Raw genomic sequence first — 20,486 nt, 5'->3', positions numbered from 1 at the left:
CTCACAAGGAATCCGTGCTGATTCACCTCGGTTACATATATATATATAGAGAGAGAGAGAGAGAGATATATATATATATATATAATTTTTTTCATTTTGAAAATGTGTGTCAATCAAGAAAAAAGTGGGTAAATTCTATTCTAGACTTTGGAGAAAACTGTTGCGCCTTTGTTTGTCCCTTGTTCTGGTTTGGCTGCAGGTGCGGTGGTCCAGAGAATATGAAGGAAAGCTGACAGAATAGACTCGCTCACTGCATAGTAATTTAAGGAAGACTCCTAACTGAGACTTGCGAAAATATAATTTTCTTTTATTTGCCCATAAAGTGCTCGGTGCTCATAGTGAAAATAAAAAAGCAAACGTTTCGGTCCTAGGACCTTCGTCAGTGCTTGGTATCCAAGCACTGACGAAGGTCCAAGTCTCAGTCTAAGGAGTCTTCCTTAAATTACTATGCAGTGAGCGAGTCTATTCTGTCAGCTTTCCTTTAAATTCTATTCTACAAATAAAATAAAAGGCTGAGTAAAGTGAGCTTACCTGTGTTTGCCCTCCACTACACTCCTGCATTAACCTGATAGATGATTAAATCAAGCCTGATCAGACCCATTGTCTTGCACAGTATCAGTCCAATCCAGGAGAGAGGAGTGATTACTGCCCCTGGCCCTGACAGTAACTCACACAAGGTGGGCAGCTGGTTAATTGTCTTCTAGTCACAGGTGAAAACAATTAATTGTAAAATACCTAACAGAGTCCATAAAGGCTGGAGACATGTAAGCTCCCACTTGTCAGTGGCTCATGGATCTCCCATTAAAGACGACATGGAAACTTTGCTGAAGCAGCTGGTAGGTTTTAATTGAATTCTATAGAATGTATTTGATAGAACTTACATAGCCTACCATTCAAGTTAGCTTCATACTTTTTAATCAGGAAGAATACGAAGCCTGAACCTTTGAGAGTTTATATCACAACATTGTATTTTTTGTTGTATGCTTTAGCTCTATCAATGTTTTCCTAGTAGGGAACATGGTTAAGAAAAATGTATAACATAAAAATGTATTTTTTTTTAATAATTCGTGTGAGTATAGTGACTCGGCTAAAAATGACAGCAGGTTTCAGTTTTACAGCTGAAGTCCAATACCAAAATAAAAATATTGGCATTGCTTCTTCTGGCGATACTGAACAGAATATATACTGTAAATACCGGTAGTCTTGTTGTAAACATTTCTCAATACTATTTCTACTGTAAACTCTTTTCCGCTTTGCACTTCAGATCAGTGGCAATGCTCTACTCTTCATCTTCGTTTTGGGAATTGGAGGAACCTTTCAGAATGGCTTCCATCTCACTGGCATGAGTTCCCCCTCACCGGTGAGACAGTCCATTGGTTATTTGCAGCCTGCTTTCTCCAGTTCATCAGCCTGTTGTTGGTAGAGAACATTCCTGATACAGATGCCAGATGTAAGCCTCTGTTCACACCAGGCGCTTAACATAAGCAGACCCGAAGCTAAAGCTGAGCTCACGCTAAACTGGTCACACAAGAAGCATTCTTTTCCTCAGCGCCTCGCTCGGCGCGCCTTGACCCCGCCCACAACTTCCATTGACTTCCTGCCTGGCAGCTTCACGCTTGGAAAATAGAAGCGTGGCACATGCGCAGCTGGTGTGAATGACCTCGCCTGTTAACAAGGACGCCGAAATGAAACTTGTGACTTCAGCATTGCTTGAGCGTTGCTTTGGCGTTTAGTGTGAACGTCCTATAGACGGTTTTCACCAGAGCGCAACCCCACAGCACTTCCTTTTTCTCAGCATTCGGCAAAGTGCAGAAATATTCACTCGACATCGTTACTTTTGTTTTCGCTGCTCAGCTGTATAGACGGTTTTCACGGAATGGTCAGTCCTGCACTTGAATGTTTTTTTTTCTTTTATGTCCATAGCAAACACTGCAACAGGAAGTGAGCGGGGGTTCAATTTAGAATGTTTTTGTTGTCAAGTTAAAACCGTCTATAACACCTTTCCCATGACTGATTAAAACGCTAGGTAGCCCAGCCTCAATTCCAATTCAACTGAGGAACTGGCATTGGAATTTGAAAAAAAAAAAACTACTGGAAACATAATTGGAATTAATTGAAGTTTTTCCATAAGTTCAATTGAATTCAATGCAATTTCAATTCCAGCTCTAGGAATTGAATTGGAATTGACCATGCATTCTCAATTGAATTCATGAATGGCCCCGACTCTGCACAGCTATGACAGTGTCTGTATCACTGTGAACAGTCGGAGCATCTTGTTTCATTCCTCTGTCAGTCAGAATGAGTGAAGTTCAGACTGTTCTTCCTTCAAACTTTCTCTGGGTTTTTGCACTGCAGTACATACAGCGTTTCATCAACAGTAGCTGGTATGAGAGATATGAAGAGCCTCCACCTCCACAGACAGTCACTCTCATCTGGTCTGCTATCATCTCTCTGTACGCTGCTGGGGGACTCTGTGGGGCTCTCAGTGTCAGATTTATGGCCAGCACGTTCGGACGGTGAGTTAAGAGACACTTTATACAGAAGTTACAATATTATAGTTCTGTGGCAATCCTTGTTAAGACGTTTGTCACGCGTTCCCTCCCTAGAAAGAGACCGATGATCTGCCACAACTTTATCAGCATCGCTGCAGCAGTGATCATGCTGACAAGTAAAAGTGCCAACTCTTTTGAAATGATCATTCTGGCACGCTTTCTGTTTGGCATTGCAGCAGGTAAGGCAGCACAGTGACAGCATGACACGACACATGACACATCACTTTACCTGACTTGTAGATAATAAGCTGTGAAACACTGAGTCATGTGTTTGAAAGTGGCCAGCATTGAACCCTGACCTGTGACCTGAACTGCAGGTTTAGGAGGAAGCATCCATGGACTATACCTCGGGGAGAGTTCCCCCCAACACCTAAGAGGCATGGTGACTATGACCTCATCGACTTTTTTCATCATTGGCAAGCTGTCCGGACAGATTTTTGGACTGAGGTATTCATTCATTGTCAATTTTGTTAGAAATAAGTATGCAATGATGATAATGGTTTTAATAACTCAATCTACACTGTACAAAACATTAAGGACATTTCTACTGATGAGGTGAACCCGGGTAAAAGCCATTCTCTATATTATTTATTTCCCTTATTATAGCTAAACCAATCACAAAGGAGGAGATGTCGATAAAGAGGATTTAAGGATTGTTAAGCATTTAGATGTCGATTCTGCAAAAGGGTCTGCAATTCAATACCAGGAAGATGACCGTAATATTTTCTACACAGAGTGTAAAGCATTGACTGTGTATATAGGCCAGGGGTGTCAGACTCATATTAGGTAGAGGGCCGGATTTGTTCAACTGAGACCTCATGGGGGCCAGATTTTTTTTTTTACTAAAATCAATTCGACTCATTTACCCATTTACTTCACAAAAGCAATACTGCTCTTTCCATTTCTCTTGAAACTGCCTGCATTCCGTGTCAACCTTTCTCTTTTTCGACAGCATCTTATTGATTCCTTTGTTTTTTGGTAGGTAGCCGAATGCGCGATTCAATTCCAGCGTGGCATCATGGCGGCTTTGTTTACACCTGATGACCTACTGACATACTTCCTTGTAGTGCAGGTTAATTAACTTATGACTGAACTCTTAGCTTGCTTATTAGCCACACGTAGTTCATGATAATGGGGTGCGAATTTAATAATAATAATAATAATTTCCATTTTTTTTTTTTTTTTTTTTTTTTTATATTCAAAACATCTCGCGGGCCGGATGAAACCGTATCTCTGACATCCCTGATATAGGCTATATGGACGTAGCCTACCATTTGTTTGTTTTTTTACTCCCCTGTTGAAGCACATCCATGGTTGAAATGGCTTGTCGCCATCTTGGGGTCCTTGCACAGCTCACGTAAGATGGAATGAGATGAGGGGTTTCCCAGAGCTGAGGCCCCGCCTGCTATCGGCAAAGCTGCGCGATCACTGGACAGGCGACCTGTCAATCAACTCCAAAATATAGTCTTTTCTATAGTCTATTTTACTCTAAACGGGCAAGGTATATAAAAATATGGCCCTCGTACAGTTATGAAAGCTGAAATTGGCTATATTCATAGTATGTAACAGAATACTGTCAATAGGCCAAAACCGTGTTTCAGTCCATTCTGTAAACATGCCTAATCAATCACCATTACAAAGTGGGGCATTTTAACATGGGGTAGGTGGAGGTGGGGGGGGGGGTGAACGGGAACCGCTCCCTTCCGGGTCCAGCCTCAAGTGGCCATTCAAGGAACTACAACTTTCAGGAACACTTACGCAGCTTCCTCTGTAAAACCCTGAGCTAGCTGGTGTAAAGGCTAAATTGAAACATATCCAGTGGTTTTGCTGTAACAACACATCCATGTTGGTTGTTCCAGTGAGATCCTGGGCCGTGAGGACATGTGGAACATCCTGCTCTGTGTCCCAGGGTTATTCTCAGTGGTTCAGCTTCTCCTGTTGCCTTTCTTCCCTGAGGCGCCCAGATACTCATTAATAGACAAAGATGATGCCCAGGCTTGCAAAAAAGGTTAGTATGTTTCCTGTGAGATCCACCTCCCCAAAACACACCTTTTACTACGAGTCACACCTATTAAAGTCATTTCAAAATGCTACCTGAAATTCACCAGGAAATATTAAAAGAAACAAAATTTGAATCTGGAAAAAATCAACTAAACACAGTGACCACTTTTAGTACTCTACCTTAGTTCAGCTTTAATTTATCTTTTGTATTGTTTGAGAAATTGCAGTTCATGTTTTATGCCTTTTTCAGGCTTCATAATGGGACCCGATGGAGCCAGCCTTGAGTGTCTCTCACTCTAGCAGGCTGTACTTCTTACTAAATCCACACAGAACTGTGACGGTTCACACAACTTTAACACTACTTATACATCAGACCCTTGAGCTACTTCTGCTCTCACTCACAAAGTCAAAATATAAGCGATGTGATGTATAGTTTTTGAGATATTAACATTTGTTAACTGCTGCGGTGGAACCCGGAAGTGCTTTTTTGTTGTCGTGATGTCACGCTGATTCGTCCTATAAAGCCATCATTAAAAATCTTCATATCCTGTTTTGTAGGCCAGGAAACACTGCCTCTATGTCTCGCTCTGTGTCTCTCTGTCTCTGTCTGTCTCTCTCTGTGTCTCTCTGTCTGTCATTCTAGCTCTGCAGACTCTGTGGGGCAAAGGTGAGTACCAGCAGGAGATGGAGGAGATGGTGGCCGAGCAGGCAGCCATTAAGGGAGTCCGCCCTAAAAGTCTGCTGGAGCTTGTTCGAGACAGGAACGTCCGATGGCAGCTCATCACCGTGTCTGTGATCTGCGGCAGCGTGGCGTTCTCAGGCACCGCTGCGGTGAGGATGGCCATCGATCGGTTCATATCGCCGCATGATCATTTAGCATTTCATCCTAATTCTAGTTTCCAAACATAAAAACTAAAATCACTCTAAAATGTTCAGGATTTTATTGTCTGCCTCTTCAATTTCAACATATCTTTGTCTCCTTCCCAGATCAGCGTCTTCTCCTTTGACATCTTCCTGCAGGCAGACATCCCGCTGGAGATGATCCGCTATGTCACCCTCAGTCTTGGAGCATTCGAAATTCTCACCATCCTCACCTGTGTGAGTGACTTGGTGCCAGGATATATTATGTGATCTACTTTACGGAGTTTCTCAAGTCAACTTTATCTGTGTCTGATGATCTGACTATCCAGGGATAGTCTACTTTCAGTCAATATTTTTCATAGGTGATGGTACTGGACCATTTTCCATATTTTGTCATATTCCAGACTGAAATGCTATAACAGAAGTGGAGTATTGACCAGAATGACATGAACATTTGGACACTTATTCAGCGGGTATCTTGCATGTTGCGTTCAGGTGCACTGTAAAAAAAAAAAAAAAAAGAGTGGCCCGCGGGCTGCCAGTTGAGTATCACTGCTTTAAAGGCACATGCCAAGTTTTTGTGAGATTGTCAGTCACTTTGCCCATGAGGTGATGATGACATAAGTCGGGTTTGCATCCACCTGTTTTTATGCGAAATTTCAATTTGTGCATAAAAAAACTGAGTGGAAACGCTGCCTAATTCGCAAAAACCTCCAAATATCGCAAAAAAGTTTTCACGCTTGAGGGAGGCTAATGTGCGTTTCTTTCACTGAGGGGATGACCCTCATTAGTTTGTTTTGGGCTTTTTGAAGCCCGTCTTTTGATCTTTTAGTTATACCACTGTACCAGGATATACAGGTGATGCTACATGCAATTTTGAGCTATCAGGGACTACGTTCTCTGTTTCCAATGTGTACAACTATACAACTAAACATCAAGGTGCAGCAGATTGATACATGGTGGAAATATTTCCAAAAATAATTACATCAAATAAATTTAGTACATTAAATAAAGTATTACATTTTTAAAATATTCATTTACACGCCATATAATAATAATAAAAAAATTGTGAACGTAAACCTTACTCTAGATAATGCTATAGTTGCCTATCACTCAACATAGTGTGTAGGCTAATGCTGTGTTAGCATGGAGCGCCGTGCGAAATATCTGCTAGGGACAACATGGATGATTTGGGTGTCCTCATCACTTAACAGGTAAATTCACATAGATGGGCCAATCCACCATTAAACCTGGTCTATTCCTTTACTGTAATATCTCCTGACTGAAAGGGATATTTTGCTTATTCATCCCACTTGCTTCTTCTAACGCCCTTTCTCTCCAGCTCCTGTTGATTGAGCGCATAGGGAGGAGGCCTTTGGTCTGGGGGGGCTTTGGCAGCATGTCGGCCATCCTGGTGTTCATCACCATCACGCTCAACCTGAAGGTAAACCTGTCACCACAGCCTGCCTGCATGTGTGACTTTAGATAGTGCTCACCCAACACAATCTCACAAATAATTGGCTCAGAGTGCAAAACATGTTGGTTTCACAATAACGGCTCTAGAATTGTTTTTGTTTTTTTCAATAATATTTTTATTAAATTTTCAATTTTTCAAGACAGAACAGACAAAGACAAAAAACAAAAACAAAAACAAAAAGACAGGGCAGCTTAAACACTTCACAAAGACACATATGTGGACAACAATGAAGAAAAGGATGGACAGATGAATGAGAATACGATAAAATAAATTAAATTAAATTAGATGTACAAGGCAAAAGGCAGTCATCAGGTGGCAGTATCACTTCAGTTGAGATATCCAATAGTCAGTGTCTCTGCTAGGTTAGGGTCGATATATTTCAGGTAGGGCTCCCACACTTTATAAAAGATATCGGTTGTTGAGTGCAGCATACATGTCATGAACTCCAGAGGCATAAGCTGCATAATTATCTGATGCCAGTTCCTCTTTGTTGGAGGTTTGTCTTTAATCCAAAATAAAAGAATATTTTTTCTAGCAGCAAAAGTTAATAAATTAAATAGCCGTTTGTGATGTTTATAAACAAGTTTCTTATGGGGAAGACCAAGAATACGGCTGACAGGGTCTGGGTCCAACTCCACACCAAAGATGACACTCAACTGCTGCACTATGTCTGACCAGTATCGTTCTATCTTAGGACATGACCATATGCAGTGGGTGTAATCTCCCACCTCTATCTTACACTTAAGGCAGAGGGGAGACAGGCTAGCATTCATTTTATGACGAAGGCTGGGTGATATTTGCAATCTATGTATAATTCTTAGCTGCATCGACCACAGTCTGTTGCACACAGAAATTCTTTTGGCATTATCAAATATATCACACCAGTCCTCGTCATCAATCTCCACCTCAAGGTCCCTCTCCCATATCTGCTTGGTGGCCAGAGTGTTCAGAGTAGAGGTAGACCTTAATAAACTATAAAGAAAACCAATAAAACCCTTTCTTGGACCAAGTGAGAGTACCCTTTCGACCTCAGAGGCTTCTATATTTGTTGTTAATGTTGTACGCCGGAGTATGAAGTCCCTCACCTGCAGAAACCGAAATAAATTTTGGTGTGACAAATTATATTTTTGGCTCTAGAATTGTTGAATGTCAACATCACGTTTTGCCTCAGTCCTGTGTGTTGACTCGACACCTCAGTCCTCCACTCCTTACAGCCCCATGCTAACCGGTTAAGTTTAAGCAACTAACACAACTTGGTTGGTGTTACAATTTACAAAAACGGTATCGCATCAATTATTAGGATTAGGACGTTATCATGGTAAGTTACGGCTAGCCTAGGCTTAACTCCTCCTAACCAAATACAGTCAGCTTGTAAGCTTAACTCTATCAGTATCCCTATAGTGTATTGAAGTGGCTGTGAGACTCACTCACTTATGTGTATGCAAGTTATCTCTGTCTAGGAGGATAAAGATTACAGTTCATTAACTTCTTGTCTTCCCTGCTCTCCATCCTGGTCTAGCTCTGAACCAGGGCACGGTTGGCTTGGCAATACCCAGCTCCGTGGCGTTGGTGTGAGTTTGATCACTTCGAATGTCGCTTGTGCTGGTTCTCATTCAAAGGATGTTTTGAAATAACATTCAAAAATGTGGTACTGTGGCGTGTAGATGATCCGATTGTTCTATGATTGGTTCCAAAATTTGCATCAGTATTTTCTGTTATGAGGCATTGCATGCCACTCTCGTAGCATCCTCCAGTTAACATTTTTAGGGCCCTATCTTCACAAAAGCGTTATTTAGCGCTTGCACAGCTTTTAACCCGCGGCACAACGCAATTTGGAGGCGTGCCCAAGCGCTCTGCTACTCTCCGTGCACCGCAAAATGCCTGTGCACTCCCCGCAAAAGGATATAATGGGCATGATTATAGCAAGAATTATGCAGGCCACACTGATTGGTCTGATTGATGTAGACCCCAGACTCTGGCCGTTACATCAATCAAACCAATTAGATTCCCTCCCTCACTCCCTTTATACTGTTTGCGGGTGTGGAGAACCCAACACATATTTGTATTTTCGATCATAATCAAAACATTTTCACCTCCTAATTTTCACATAAATCACCCAAATGTTATTTTTCAATGTGCACTCAAGGGAATATCAAACAGGTGTTGTCTATTCATTTTAAGAATGGCATTTAACTGTTTCTGCAAATGAATTTGCGCGATGCATGCTGTAATCTCCATCATGGAGATTACAGCATGCATTGCGCAAATTCATTCATTATGCTTGGAGACTCCATGTGTAATTTGGACATCTCAACACCATTGCATCATATACCAATAACACTGTATTTTTTTATCCAACGAAATACTCTGGTTAATCTATTTTGTTAACCTTGTATACTTTCAAAATCATGCATCAAAAAAGAGTTTACTCTCAATTGGCACCTGTCGCTCCCCAGGTCAGCAACTTCCCCTATGCTCTCTCTCTCTCACACTCACACACACACACACACTCACTCTCTCTCTCACTCACTCACTCTCTCTCACACACACACACACACACACACACACACCTGCTATTTGGTGTGTTGTTCAGTACAGTAATTGTAACATGCAACTAACCTGAGAAGGGGGGAAATCACGAATGCTGGCAGAAAAAAATAGATACTCACAATTCTCGAATGAATTTGTTGAACCAAACATGTCGGATTTAGTGTCAATAAATCAATGGAAACGAATTAAAAAAGCGGATAACGAACATTTGCGCTGGTAGAACGAATTTCCACTTGAAAGACATCAAAGGGCACTCGGCGGCTGCTGCGTAATTACACGGCAGTGGAGAGCAGAGAGAGGGAAACAAAATAAAGATGCAAGGTTAGCCATTCTCTTCTACTTCTGCCCTCTCCTCCTCCACTTTTCCCTCCACTCCTCACCTCACTCTCATCTTTTCCACGGGTCCACCCAGGGATAGAACATGATTATGGGATTGTATGTACTGTATGTGTGGCAAAACATAGACTGACTGAGTCTTAATGACAGTAGGCCTAATTAAAAAGTGTATTAAGTGTGGTACATTTCAGAGAGACACCATATCTTCTTCTTACAGGACTCCAGCTATTGTGTTCCATACATGACCGTGGCCTTGGTCATCGTCTTCGTCATCATCTCAAATGGAGCAAGTATGTACATGTGTAGGCTATACAGCTGAAGACTGAAAACTGGGACTCACACAGTGCTACCAGATCTCCTTTTGCCTCTTTCTCTGCTTCATCTAGCGGCAACCATGAGTTCTGTATCCTATGAGATCTTCATCCAGTCCTATCGACCGGCAGCATTCGTCTTCGCATTTGCCCAGCGCTGGCTGGGCTTTGGTCTGGTTGGCCTGATTTTCCCCTTCCTCATCGTAAGTAAAGTACTACTACTACTACTACCACTTCTACTAATACTCATCATCATCATCTTCATCTTCTTCTTATTAATATAATCAGGCGGCCGGTTGTGGTGCACAATTGCTCAACTGTGGATGCGCGAACTCCGCGAAGCGCATGCCAGTTGACCGGATGAGGCCGTGCTGCACAGCCAAGTTGTGGACAGGAAGGCGAGGGGCCTACGAGCATGCGGCCTGGTGACGCATGCGAACTGCGTCTTCGACCCCGAGGGCAAACCCACGAGGCACGGTAGAAATGAACGCTGCCAGTTGAGCAGGCGAGCACGCACAGAGAGGGATGCTATTTCTAGTAGTGTGCTTTAGAATCTAAAGTTTAGATTGACAGATTACAGAAAATCCGCTTTCTCCGTGACAAGCATACTGTATAGAGGGTTTTCACGGAATTGTGTTGCTACTAATTGGGAACAGTTTCTGTCATATTGTATCGAAAGACGGCAAAAACCATTTCATCAGTTTTCATGAAAATTTAAAACGCGTAGCGCTCAACCAATGTTCGGCACAGCCCCTCAAGCTTCACCCTGTGTTCCCTCTCTGTCCCAGGATGCTCTCCAGTCCAACTGCTTCGTGCTGTTTGCCTGCGTGTGCCTGGGGTGTTCTCTCTATACCTTCTTCTTCCTGCCTGAGACCAAGGGGAAGACCCTCCTGGAGATTTCAGAAGACTTCAAAGCCATCACTGTCTGTGGGAAATCCTTCTCAGAGGAGAAGAGCGTGTACACCAAGTTATGAGGCAGTTCACCTCCTCAGAAACTGTGATTCCAAAGTAACAGGGCAATTATGGATATATATTGGCCTGTGCAACCAAATACGATATGTACTGTATATACTTTGTGGAATACCTCCAGTTGACTGAAAATACATCAGCCAATATTTTTTATGGGAAGTGTATATATTTTGTGTGAGCAGAAACTATGTGTGACTATGGAAAATATTGGCTGTTGCTTCTCTTAGAGCCATGGTTCCCAAACTGGGGTATGCGTAGGTACTACAGGGGGTAAAATGGAGAAAATATAATAAATCATGAAAATAAAAACGTTAAAATAAATCTGCTCAGGAGGCACTAATTGCAACTTTTTCACTCGATTTCTTATTTTGTAATGTTCTTCAAAAGGTGAGTTATCATTCATATATGCTATAGTTTTCTCTTGTCGTTTTCTAAGCAAAATGTTGTAGTCGGGTAAAGGGGGGTACTTTGATTCAGAAATCAGGGAAAGGGGGTACTGAAGCCAGAAACGTTTGGGACCCACTGTCTTAGAGCCAAGCAAGGGGTGGAATTATACACGCATCACGCAGGTGCAAGGCTAGCAGAAAAAGCTGTATCATTGAAAAGATACATACACATAATTTAATGAACAGACAAAGATTTGATCCTATGTTGGATCTTCATCAAGGTCAAAATGTTTGGAGGATGAGACACACACCGATAACATTGCATCCATAGGCTGATAGGGTCTATGTTGACAGGTGTGGTTAAACAATCAGCACCTCACAGGGTCGTCCAAACATAATTAATACAATTGACAAATCAATAGCCCGAAGAAATACATAGGAAAGGCCCACAAAAAGGGGGCAAAGGGGCACAATAAAGGTCAACGTAAAACAAATATTAGGTATAATAATAATATAATTATAATTATAATAATTAGGTGATTGTCCTAATTACCTAATGACATCACTGATGATGTCATCAGTGATGTCATACATAGGCATTGTGAAATCATTGTGACACACACACACACACACACACGAGAGACTGAGGGAGAGAGAGGAGGAGAGAGACTGGGAGAGGGGGAGAGAGACTGACGGGCGATAAACTCGCATGTACTCGCACTCGCCCAGTCAACAAGCAATGTTATTTAAAAACTGATCAAATGAGGTATGGCAGGAATATTATTTGAAAATATAAGGTTTGTTTGACATCACCATTCAGTTCAATGAGATGAACACTGATTTTGCATACGTGACATATGATATTGATATTGAGAATAATCCTTATGATTATCATATTGATTTCAACCCCATTGTCCAGGCCTATAGCGCCCTCCCTGGACAAAAATGCACCAGCCGCTACTGACGGTATGTGTGTTTGCCCTCCACTACACCCCTGCATTAACCTGATAAATCATTAAATTAAGCCCGATCAGACCCATTGTCTTGCACAGTATCAGTCCAATCCACAGGAGATAGAGAGGAGTGACTGAGTTACTGCCCCTGCCTGGCCCTGAAAGTAACTCACACAAGGTGGGTGGGCAGCTGGTTAATCTTCTTCTAGTCACAGATGAAAAGAATTAATTGTAGCCCACTAAAATACCTAACAGAGTCCATAAAGGCTGGAGACATGTAAGCTCCCACTTGTCAGTGGCTCATGGATCTCCGACATGGGAACTTTGCTGAAGCAGCTGGTAGGTTTTTATTTAATTCTACAGAATTTATTTGATAGAAGTTACACAGCCTACCATTCAAGTTAGCTTCACACAACATTTTAATCGGGAAGAATACGAAGCATGAAACTTTGAGAGTTTATATCACAATGTTGTATTTTTTGTTGTATGCTTTAGCTCTATCAATGTTTTCCGAGTAGGGAAAATCTTCTTCTGGTGATACTGAACATAACATACTCGGCTACCGGTAGTCTTGTTGTAAACATTTTTAAATACTATTTCTACTGTAAACTCTTTCCGCTTCCCACTTCAGACCAGTGGCAATGCTCTACTCTTCATCTTCGTTTTGGGAATTGGAGGAACATTTCAGAATGGCTTCCATGCCTGTGGCATCAGTTCCCCCTCACCGGTGAGACTGCTTCCTTCTGTTCATCAGCCTGTCGTTCAGAGTGATAGAGAAAATTCCTGATACAGATGGCAGATGTAACACCTTTCCCAAGACTCATTAAAACTCTGGGAAGTTCAGCCTCAATCATCAATTCCAATTCAACCGAAGAATTCAACTGAAGAATTGGAACGGGCATTGGAATTCGAACAAAAACAAAAAAAACCTACTGGAAACATAATTGGAATTGAATTGGAATTTCAAGAAGTTCAATTGAATTCAATGCTATTTCAATTCCAGCTCTAGGAATTGAATTGGATTTTACCATGCATTCTCAATTGAATTCATGAATGGCCCCGACTCTGCACAGCTATGACAGTGTCTGTATCACTGTGAACAGTCGGAGCATCTTGTTTCATTCCTCTGTCAGTCAGAATGAGTGAAGTTCAGACTGTTCTTCTTTCAAACTTTCCCTGTTTTTTTTGCACTGCAGTACATACAGCGTTTCATCAACAGTAGCTGGTATGAGAGATATGAAGAGCCTCCACCTCCACAGACAGTCACTCTCATCTGGTCTGCTATCATCTCTCTGTACGCTGCTGGGGGACTCTGTGGGGCTCTCAGTGTCAGATTTATGGCCAGCACGTTCGGACGGTGAGTTAAGAGACACTTTATACAGAAGTTAGGATATTATAGTCCTGTGGCAAATCCTTGTTAAGACGTTTGATTGTCACCTGTTCCCTCCCTAGAAAGAGAACGATGATCTACAACAACTTTATTAACATCGCTGCAGCAGTGATCATGCTGACAAGTAAAAGTGCCAACTCTTTTGAAATGATCATTCTGGCACGCTTTCTGTTTGGCATTGCAGCAGGTAAGGCAGCACAGTGACAGCATGACACGACACATGACACATCACTTTACCTGACTTGTATAGAACCAGGCATCTCACACGCTATGCACGCTTGATTCCTGCGCCCTGCAGCTCGCATGCGCAGCTTAGCCGCTGACCGGCCTCGCCCACAGCTTGGCTGCCGCGTGGCCTCGCCTGCTCTATTGGCGCGAGTGTGTGTGTTTGTGTGTGTGTGTGTGTTGCTCACAAAATGTTATTGCCCTTAAGTTTACATGCGAGCGGGTGTGTGTGTCTGCCCCTTAAGTGTACATCAGTGCCTATGATGTCATAAGATGATCTGCTCTTATGACAATGCCTCCTATGACATCATCAGTGGGACAAAAATTTAAACAAACATTACCCACTTGCTCCCTTTTATAATAGATCAGCTCCGAAACACCGAGTCATGTGTTTGAAAGTGTCCAGCATTGAACCTTGACCTGTGACCTGCAGGTTTAGGAGCGAGCATCCATCCACTATACCTCGGAGAGAGTTCCCCCCAACACCTAAGAGGCATGGTGACTATGACCTCATCGACTTTTCTCATCATTGGCAAGCTGGCCGGACAGATTTTGGGACTGAGGTATTCATTCATTGTCAATTTTGTTAGAAAGACAATTAGATAATAATTGTTTTGATCATTTTACTAGTATTTCATCAGGATAACACTGTCCAAACATTAAGGACATTTCTACTGATCAGGTGAATCCGGGTAAAAGCCATTCTCTATATTATTGATTTCCCTTATTAAAGCTAAACAAATCACAAACGAGGAGATGTAGATAAAGAAGATATCCTTGTATAGCTATTAGGGGTGTCAAAATGAATCGTATAATCGATGCATCGCAATGCGGACGTGTGAATCGTATCGAAGACAGATGAATCGTTGAATCGTTTATGTTTAAATTTCTATTGACATTCAGATTTTAAAGCACTTTCTAAGCAAAAAAGGGAGTTGATATTTATCTGACTGCTTGTATTAATTGATGAAAAAGTAGCCATGTGCAGGAATAATACAGAAAATTGAGGATTTGATACTTGGAGCCGCAATACTTTGAGCTGTATCGAGATGCATCATGGAATCGAATCGTTGACAGATGAATCGTAATCGAATCGAATCGAATCGTGAGGCCAGTGAAGATTCACAGCCCTAATAGCTATACAAGGATTTAAAGATCTTTACGCATTTAGATGTGGATTGTGCACAAGGGCCTGCAATTGAATACCAGCAAGATGTTGAAGCACATCCATGGTTGAAATTGCCTGTCGCCATCTTGGGGTCCTTGCGCAGCTCACGTAAGACAGCACGAGACGAGAGGTTTCCCAGAGCTGCAGCTCCGCCTGCTATTTGTCCGTGATCGGCGATCGCTGGACGGGCGACGTGACAATCACCCCCAAAACATAGGCTTTTCTATCGTTTATTTAATTCTAAATAGGCAAGTTATATAAAAGTCTGGCCCCCGTACAGTTGTTATGATAGGTGAATTGTGTAAACATGCTTAATCACTGTTACAAATTGGGGCATTTTAACATGGGGTGAGCGGAAATGACTCCCTTTTGGGTCCAGCCTCAAGTGGCCATTCGATGAACTACACCTTTAGGGATCACTTCCGCAGCTTCCTCTGTAAAACCCCGAGCCAGCTGGTGTAAAGGCTAAATTGTGTGCAGCGTGAAACATATCCAGTGGTTTTTCTGTAACACAACACGTTCATGTTGGTTGTTCCAGTGAGATGCTGGGCCGTGAGGACATGTGGAACATCCTGCTCTGTGTCCCAGGGTTATTCTCAGTGGTTCAGCTTCTCCTGTTGCCTTTCTTCCCTGAGGCGCCCAGATACTCATTAATAGACAAAGATGATGCCCAGGCTTGCAAAAAAGGTTAGTATGTTGCCTGTGAGGTCCATCTGCCCAAAACACACCTTTACTACAAGTCACACCTATCTTAAACATTCAGTCCAAAATGCCACCTGAAATTCACCAGGACATATTTGAAGTAACTGAAATGATGGTGTCCTAAAACAAATCGACTACTTTCTAAAGATGATTCCTAAATCCACCACTCACCCTACCCCATAATGTACTACCAACACAGATCCAACTGTTTATTTGTGGACATCATTAGGTGTTTTGCACATCATGGACTATGCTACTGTATAAAGCCATCATTCTCATTTTTCATATCCTGCTTTGTAGGCCAGGAAACACTGACTCTCTGTGTCTCTGTCTCTCTGTCTATGTGTCTCTTTGTCTCTGTCTCTCTGTGTGTGTGTGTGTGTGTGTGTGTGTGTGTGTGTGTGTGTGTGTGTGTGTGTGTGTGTGTGTGTGTGTGTGTGTGTGTGTGTCTCTCTCTCTGTGTCTCTCTGTCTCTGTCTGTCATTCTAGCTCTGCAGACTCTGTGGGGCAAAGGTGAGTACCATAAGGAGATGGAGGAGATGGTGGCCGAGCAGGCAGCCATTAAGGGAGTCCGCCCTAAAAGTCTGCTGGAGCTTGTTCGAGACAGGAACGTCCGATGGCAGCTCATCACCGTGTCTGTGATCTTCAGCAGCATGCAGTTCTCAGGCATCACTGCGGTGAGGATGGCCATCGATCGGTTCATATCCGCATGATCATTTAGCATTTCATCCTAATCCTAGTTTCCAAACAAAAACTAAAATCACTCTAAAATGTTCAGGATTTTACTGTCCGCCTCTTCAAATCCAACCAATCTTTGTCTCCTTCCCAGATCAGCGTCTTCTCCTTTGAAATCTTCCTGCAAGCAGGCATCCCACTGGAGATGATCCGCTATGTCACCCTCAGTATTGGAGCATCCGAACTTCTCACCTCCTTCATCTGTGTGAGTGACTTAGTGACAGGATATATGTGACCTTACTGAGTTCCTCAACTCAACTTCATCTGACTGGGTCTGATCTGACTATCCAGGGATAGTCTACTTCCAGTCTATATTCTCCATAGGTAGAATTTCTCTTTTTCGTGGTCAAAATGACTTCCTGGGCTCTTATGCAACTTTTTTAGGGCCCTTCAAACGTAAACAAAGTCAACAGTATACAGTCATTAAAAAATAATAATAATTGTGCAAAACAGACTTGTGTTTTGAGTTATGGTGCAATAATAACAATTAAAAGGGCACATTGTCCATCTACATACATTCTTTCAAAAATAAGTTTGTTTCCATTTGAAGGCCCCTAAAAGTTATAGACTTTAAAGGAACATGCCAAGTTTTTGTGAGATTGTCAGTCACTTTACCCATGAGATGATGATGATGACATAGACACAAAATCTTCAGTGTGTCCCCAGTAGATTTGGTGCTCCATGTTAAAATGATCTCTAAAGTGACAAAATGACAACTTGAGCAGCTCTAAACCTAAATACGAAGTAATCTTAAATATGTGCATTACTTACTGTAGATGCTTTGCAAAATGTACGCAAAATATGATATAAAAATAACATACAATTTTGAACTATCTGGGACTGCTTTCTCTGTTTCCAATGTGTACAGCTAAAATCACTTACAGGCCATATAATAATGATAAAAAACTGCCATTAAACCTGGTCTATTCCTTTACTGTAATATCTCCTGACTGAAAGGAATATTTTGCTTATTCCCACTTGCTTCTTCTAACGCCCTTTCTCTCCAGCTCCTGCTGATTGAGCGCATAGGGAGGAGGCCTTTGCTCTGTTGGGGCTTTGGCAGCATGTCGGCCATCCTGGTGTTCATCACCATCACGCTCCACCTGAAGGTAAACCTGTCACCACAGTCTGCCTGTGTGACTTTAGATAGTGCTCACCCAACACAATCTCACAAATAATTGTGAAATAACGTTGGCTCAGAGTGCAAAACATGTTAGTTTCACAATAACGGCTCTAAAATGTATGAATGTCAACATCACGTTTTGCCTCTGATATCACACCGCTCTTATGCTAAACGACCACTGGAGGTCGCCATGAGGCGAAACAAACAAACAATTGTTCTAACAATTCTAACCAACACCTTCTAACAATTATAAAGCCATTTTTGTGAAACTACGTCTTTGGGCTGTGGACCAAATGTCAAATTTGTTAGACGAGGTTGGCTCTCCATATTTCAATGCTGGCAAAACAGACTGACTTAGTCTTAACTACTTCTTACAGGACTCCAGCTACTGGGTTCCATACATGACCCTGGCCTTGATCATCCTCTTCGTCATCTTCTATTGCGGAGGACCTAGTATGTAGCTACATGTGTACAACTGAATATGAATACAACTGGGACTCACACAGCGTTACCAGATCACCGTTTTCCTCTCTTTGCCTCATCTTGTAGGGACATCGTCTTCTATCTCCCATGAGATCTTCATCCAGTCCTATCGACCGGCAGCATTCATCTTCGTAGGGATCCACTGCTGGCTGGACTTCTTTCTGCTTGGCCTGATTTTCCCCTTCCTCATCGTAAGTACAGCCCAACACTAATAATAATAGTAATAATCATCATCATCGTCATCATCAACATCATCATCAACAACATCTTACTAATATAATCAGGTGGCCAGTTGCAGTGCACAATTTCTCAACTGTGCATGTGCTTCGCGCATGCACAGTTGACGAGGCCACGCTGCGCGGCCGAGCTGTGGGTGAGGCCACGCAGCGGCCGAGCTGCATCTACGAGCACGCACAGCATGCGAGGCAGGGCTACGCTTGCGAGCTGCGTCTGCGACCTCAGGGGCAAACCAATGGCACAGTAGAAATGAGTGCTGCCAGTTGAGCAGGCGAGCATGCGCAATGAGGGACACTATTTCTAGTAATAATAATAATAATAATAATAATAATGATTATAATGATAATAATAATTATTATTATTATCATCATCATCATCATCATCATCATCATCATTATTATTATTATTATTATTATTATTATTATTATTATTATTATTATTATTATTATTATTATTATAAAAATAACAGCCCATCCTCAAGCTTCACCCTGTGTTCCCTCTCTGTCCCAGGACGCCCTCCAGTCCAACTGCTTCGTGCTGTTTGCCTGCGTGTGCCTGGGGTGTTCTCTCTATACCTTCTTCTTTCTGCCTGAGACCAAGGGGAAGACCCTCCTGGAGATTTCAGAAGAATTCAAAGCCATCACTGTCTGTGGGAAATCCTTCTCAGAGGAGAAGAGCGTGGAGGAGACCAAGTTATGAGGCGGTTCAGCTCCTCAGAAACGGTTGTTCCAAAGCAACAGGGCAATTATGGATATATAGGCCTGTGCAACCAAATAGGACTATGCGTTGTGGGATATCTTAATTTTACTGAAAGTACATCAGCCAATAGTATATACCGGAAGTGTGTGTGTGTGTGTGTGTGTGTGTGTGTGTGTGTGTGTGTGTGTGTGTGTGTGTGTGTGTGTGTGTGTGTGTGTGTGTGTGTGTGTGTGTGTGTGTGTGTGTGTGTGGATAGTTTAGACTAAAGCAATCTGGCTAAACTAATACTCCTAAATTACACACACACAAAGAAAGTTGCACTTATTTACTGACTGCAACTGTTCTGAGAGGTTACTCATACCTGGTAGACATGTGACTCCACCCACAGGTGCAACGTGTTTATCAGCAAGAGGTCAGTAGTTTCATTCCTCCAGCTTTACACCAATAAATCATCCAGTGCTCCGTTTGGGCTCCTGCTGTCTCTCCATCGACCTTTACAGGGAATGAGATAAATGGTAAATGTTCCACAGACCACCAAACCATCTCCCTCTCTCTCTCTCTCTCTCTCTCTCTCTCAATCTCTCTCTCTCTCTCAATCTCTCTCTCTCTCTCTCAATCTCTCTCTCTCTCTCTCTCTCTCTCTCTCTCTCTCAATCTCTCTCTCAATCTCTCTCTCTCTCTCTCTCTCTCTCTCAATCTCTCTCTCTCTCTCTCCCTCAGGCACAGACGGTCTGGTAGAACGAAATTAAATGTGAGTTCACGTGACCGGCTGGTTTACCCGGCTAGACTCGAGTCAGACTTGACTACAAAAATACTATAAAGAATTCAAATGAAAGAGTGTCAATTATTTCATTTTCCAATTGTAGAATGTTAATCACTCTCAAAAAACCATATCCCTTTCTTCGTCCATGAAGCAGCTCTCATTCTGCTCAGGTTGTGCCTAAACCGGTCCATATAGTCACCATACTCTACTCCTGCATGGTTAGTGTGAATTCTGCCAACATAGTCCTGTGCCTGAGAGTCGTCCTCACCCCAGCTGGCCCTGATCTAGTTCAGGCTTTGAGGGGCTGCCCTGCCTTATCACTGGCCAGCAGCTGCTAGCAGCCATAGGGCAGGGTCTGCACTAGCCACTAAACACTCTCTGCCCACAGCTCGGCGCTCTGGGGATCCGAGCTGTGATTGGCATTATCTTGTGGCCGGGCTGATCATCCTGTACCAATGTCCTGCGGCCCCTCGTTATCACTGGAGCGGGATGAAATGGAGGATTAATTGTGGGAACCATAGTAACCACTAAAGTTTTGCTCCTGCAGACCTGGCTAGGCTTAATT

At 42.5% G+C, this 20,486-nt stretch overlaps 2 protein-coding genes across 2 annotated transcripts; both read left to right on the top strand.

Annotated features, from left to right (window-relative positions):
- Positions 1-812: 812 nt before the first annotated feature.
- Positions 813-19,158, top strand: slc2a9l1 (solute carrier family 2 member 9, like 1; the record flags this gene model as incomplete). The annotated part of the gene is made up of 12 exons (XM_083661026.1): positions 813-836; positions 13,028-13,123; positions 13,593-13,753; positions 13,849-13,973; positions 14,445-14,574; positions 15,718-15,866; positions 16,371-16,558; positions 16,711-16,821; positions 17,624-17,725; positions 18,117-18,192; positions 18,289-18,413; positions 18,970-19,158. The coding sequence occupies 12 exons, from the start codon at positions 813-815 to the stop codon at positions 19,156-19,158; spliced, it is 1,476 nt and encodes a 491-aa protein (XP_083517152.1).
- Positions 1,018-11,062, top strand: LOC310798397 (solute carrier family 2, facilitated glucose transporter member 9-like; the record flags this gene model as incomplete). The annotated part of the gene is made up of 12 exons (XM_083660952.1): positions 1,018-1,032; positions 1,265-1,360; positions 2,356-2,516; positions 2,607-2,731; positions 2,870-2,999; positions 4,412-4,560; positions 5,197-5,384; positions 5,541-5,651; positions 6,757-6,858; positions 9,995-10,067; positions 10,164-10,291; positions 10,877-11,062. 12 exons carry the CDS (start codon positions 1,018-1,020, stop codon positions 11,060-11,062), a joined length of 1,464 nt encoding a protein of 487 aa, XP_083517078.1.
- Positions 19,159-20,486: the final 1,328 nt, after the last annotated feature.

Source organism: Poromitra crassiceps (genome assembly GCF_964638095.1).
Source record: "Poromitra crassiceps genome assembly, chromosome: 25".
In the NCBI taxonomy this organism is placed as follows: Eukaryota; Metazoa; Chordata; class Actinopteri; order Beryciformes; family Melamphaidae; genus Poromitra; species Poromitra crassiceps.
The sequence above is the reverse complement of the archived record's forward strand: the minus strand, read 5'-3'. Positions and strand labels throughout refer to the sequence as shown.